The sequence below is a fragment of the Brassica oleracea genome, unplaced genomic scaffold, assembly GCF_000695525.1.
Source record: "Brassica oleracea var. oleracea cultivar TO1000 unplaced genomic scaffold, BOL UnpScaffold01532, whole genome shotgun sequence".
Classification (NCBI taxonomy): domain Eukaryota; kingdom Viridiplantae; phylum Streptophyta; class Magnoliopsida; order Brassicales; family Brassicaceae; genus Brassica; species Brassica oleracea.
Genome location: NW_013618066.1, coordinates 4,780 through 8,463, shown reverse-complemented (window position 1 = coordinate 8,463; position 3,684 = coordinate 4,780). Strand labels below are relative to the sequence as shown.

Genomic DNA, 3,684 nt, shown 5'->3' with positions numbered 1-3,684 from the left:
AACATGAAGATGTTCAGCAACTAACGTTTGGGATACTTCAAGACGCTTCTAGCTATGAGTAAATGTTAGTGTATATTACATTTCCCAAAAACTGAAAAGCTGTTTGAATCCCATGGTGCTCCTTGATGTACAGAAAAAGACGTATGATCTGCAAATAGAGTTTATCATCAGAAAAAAAATTCATTCTTAGTTTCATCCTCCGGCAAAACAATAAAAAATAACATAATACAAACAAGCATCTTAATGCGGAAAACAAAAATTCAACGCTGGGAACTTGAAAGCAGTAAACTTATTCCAAAGAGAGGTGAATACCGTAGTGGATATGTCCTCTTTAACGTGGGCATTTGTCTCTGCATCATAAGACTGGATTTGACCACCATTATCCTCGATATTCTTGATTAGTTGAGTGGAATATAATATCACCCCAAATCTCACAGGGACTTGGTTTTCGTATAAAGATCTTAGTGTGTCAATGGACTGTAACATTCCAACATTAGTTAGTCAGTTCAAACGCTCTGTACTCATGAATAGAAGAAGGGCCGGCAGTGCCAGAAAAGGGCATATGTGAGACTTGCCTCAAGACCGCAGACAGTGGCTGGATCAATGACGTAAACTGCATGGAATAGGTTCTTTCGGATGTAACGTAGTTGCCCAGGGAAGGCAGGCATCAAAATCTTAATACAACGTGAGAGAAATACAGATAATTAGAGATATCATTTTTAAATTGCACACTGCTCACAAAAGAATAGCATTAGTATCCTCAATTATGCCAGCTGTACTAATTACCTCGTTAAGATTACTCCGCCAGCGCTTGTACATATCATCCTCCTCCAGATTGTTGAGATAATTAACATGCTCAGAACGGAAATCAACCCGATATGAATCCGGCTCCGGGAGAGGGGTAGTTAGTAAAAGTTTCCGTATGGCTCCATCAGGTATCTGACAATTGCATATATATGTTAGCACATCCACAACAAGAGTAATCAGAGATCAGAGTCCTAAATAGACGAAAATCTTCATCAAAATTGTATCATTTCAATATTTCCTCCATGTTATATAAACCCAAACTTTTATTTTTTTTTTCAAAGCTTAAGCGCGCACAGTCGGTAAAGAGTACCTTAAGCTTTGAAAACTGGTTGGCCAGGGACAACTCCTGATGAGCCAAATCCATCAACCTACAGACGAGAGGATCAGACAATCATTGGAGAGGAACTATAACCCACGACGTAGACATATTAGCTTTTAAAACGAAAACCAATACAGCAAAACAGATAACGAAATGTAAGTAAACTGAAAGACGGGAAACTAGCTCTGGCCATACTAAAGCTAAAGTGGACTTAGGCAGAGCGAGGGAAAAAATAACATAATTTCCGCTCTACAAACCATAAAAACATTCTCACTTCAAGAAAAGGACCATTAATTTACACTATATATGCCTTGATCAAGACAAAATCACCATGTGCAAAAAGGTATTACATGTATAGGTCCATATCTTCAATGTTTAACAGGGCACCATTCAGAGCCAACAAAGCCTTGCCAGGGGGAACCATTCTCTGGTTTGAAAGTATCTCTTCTTTGATTGATTCATTGAGCTGCATAAATGAACCAGACGGTTAGAATCAGAAGAACCAAAAGAAACAATTCAACCAACAGATTAAGGTTATCACAGCATCAATAAACAATGACATACCTTCATGCGAGATAATGAAGAAACAACGCTTGGAAAGTTTTGATTGATTTCTTGCATAGATTGCAAAGGATCAGAGGCATGGACTATTCGCTGGGCTGTTTGGTGTCCTAAATCTGTAGAATGAAGGAAAATTATGAAACACTTATTAACTTCTACTATCACCAAAAAGCCAAAACATGCAGGATGCATAACTACCTTTGAGCTCCCAAACATCAAGCGTATCTGATACAGTTGATGATAGGAGATAATCCCTAAAAGCCATGACTTCTGATCTTAGCTCGGGTTTCCTGTCCTGCAAAACAAGAATCGCTGACCCAAATGATTACCCAGCAGAAAATGATATACTGCTACGAACTATTTTTCCTCCATTCCTCTCTTATCCATTAACAAACAAAAAAATCAAACGGACTAAATTTTTAAAAATGTTTGGATGTATTATTCTACTAATGTTGCAAATTAAACATACCAGGATTTTAGAGAATATAAAACCCCTAACATCTTGACTAAGATCTTCAGTCCTGGGATCTTCAAGAGTGATACCTGAAACTCATAGCCATAACACTTAAAGGGTGGCAAATTCACAAGTAACAGAAAGAACATACTGAACAAGTAACTGATAAAAATAAGCTTTTCCTTTCAAAGTTCCGGTGGCGAAATGACACAAAAAATTGAGCTGACGCTAACCTTTCTTTATAGCACTATCATCCATTGCCTTGTACTCCATGTTCTTCAAAGCAAGCTCCACACCATAACCAGCTAAGCTAACATTATCCCTTGCCCCTATAGCACCACAGGGCCTCGTTTTGCTTTCACAGCCAGAAGGTAATACTGGTCTAACAACATACGTAACTTTCCCCTGTAAAAAAACTAAGGCTTCGTTAGAATGCACACAATAAAAGCAGAAACACGCTAAGAAATGGAATCCCTGGAAAATGAGCCTGAAGTTGTATCAACTTATCAAGACAGTAATAAAAGAAAGACCTCCTTAGCGGCTTGAGCAAGCGAGAGGTGAAATTCCCTAAAGCAATCAGTCCCAACAGCCCCGTATAGAACAGCAACTGGAGTTCCAGCTTTCGAATCAAAATGAACGTGATCAAAGTCAAAGAGCTCAGGCCCCTGAGCAGCGTCTCCTCCAGCACTGGCATCAAACGAAATGCAGCTTAGAGAAAGAAAAAAATCAAATTGTGATCTTTAACCCAAAGGAAGAGAGAACATCAGAGCATACGTAGGAGGAGAAGCGAGCCAGGGGAGGAGATCCGCAACATCGTAAAAGAGTGAAGAGCCAGTATCGACCCAACAGCAGTGACTCGCTGACGGATCATCTCCGTGAGGGAAGGAAGAGAGAGACTCATCAGCCAATTGACGGTAAAGCACAACCCGGGGCGACGCGGATCTCAGAGTAAGCGAGAATTGAAAAAGAGAAGCCACGGGCTTAGCCAATAACGCAGAGGCCTGTGTAGATATCTTGAGGAGACAATCTCTAGCCGATTTACAATCGGAATCTCCATCGGAACCAAGCCAAGCTTCGTTGAACTCCCAGAAAAGCTGCTTCGATTCTTTCGAAATCAACTCTCTGTTCACAAGAAAACGGAAACACTCGAGTGAGAATCTCACTTACTAAAAATGGAGATCGAACGAAGGGAAGAGATGCATTTACCCAGCCTCGAGGAGAAGAGGAGTACCCTGCCACTTAGCTTTAACAGCCACCTGAACATTCTTGGGTCTCCGATTTTGAGCGTTGACGGTGAAGACGACGACGAAGAGGAGAAGAAATACATAGATCACGGATCTCAGATTGGTCCCCATTTCTTACGACGGAGAAGAGAAACCCAAAACGAGCCTACCGGGAAGAAGTTAAGTATTCATTAGTTAACTCAAAGGGGTATTTTCGTGAAAACGGTCAAAAGCCACGACATTAAGTATGACGTGGATGTATCTGATTAGTCGCCCATCTCTTCCGCGACAGAAAAGATACGAATGTGCAAAAAAAAAAA

General features: G+C 40.4%; 1 protein-coding gene across 1 annotated transcript; it reads right to left on the bottom strand.

Annotated features, from left to right (window-relative positions):
- Window positions 1-37: 37 nt before the first annotated feature.
- Window positions 38-3,568, bottom strand: LOC106321391 (UDP-glucose:glycoprotein glucosyltransferase-like). The gene is made up of 13 exons (XM_013759671.1): window positions 3,348-3,568; window positions 2,916-3,263; window positions 2,672-2,828; window positions 2,375-2,546; window positions 2,157-2,230; window positions 1,886-1,982; window positions 1,691-1,803; window positions 1,477-1,592; window positions 1,118-1,175; window positions 787-939; window positions 576-674; window positions 313-477; window positions 38-148 (listed from the first exon to the last, which is right to left on the bottom strand). The coding sequence occupies exons 1-13, from the start codon at window positions 3,494-3,496 to the stop codon at window positions 53-55; spliced, it is 1,797 nt and encodes a 598-aa protein (XP_013615125.1). The 5' UTR covers window positions 3,497-3,568; the 3' UTR covers window positions 38-52.
- Window positions 3,569-3,684: the final 116 nt, after the last annotated feature.

What these genes read in the sequence shown, in the direction of transcription:
- LOC106321391 (XM_013759671.1), bottom strand. Translation starts at nt 3,496, where the DNA reads ATGGGGACCAATCTGAGATCCGTGATCTATGTATTTCTTCTCCTCTTC. An exon ending in TTATATTCTCTAAAATCCTG is followed by an intron (nt 1,983 to 2,156) that starts GTATGTTTAATT and finishes CTTGTTTTGCAG; the next exon opens with GACAGGAAACCCGAGCTAAG. An exon ending in AAGAGGACATATCCACTACG is followed by an intron (nt 149 to 312) that starts GTATTCACCTCT and finishes CTCTATTTGCAG; the next exon opens with ATCATACGTCTTTTTCTGTA.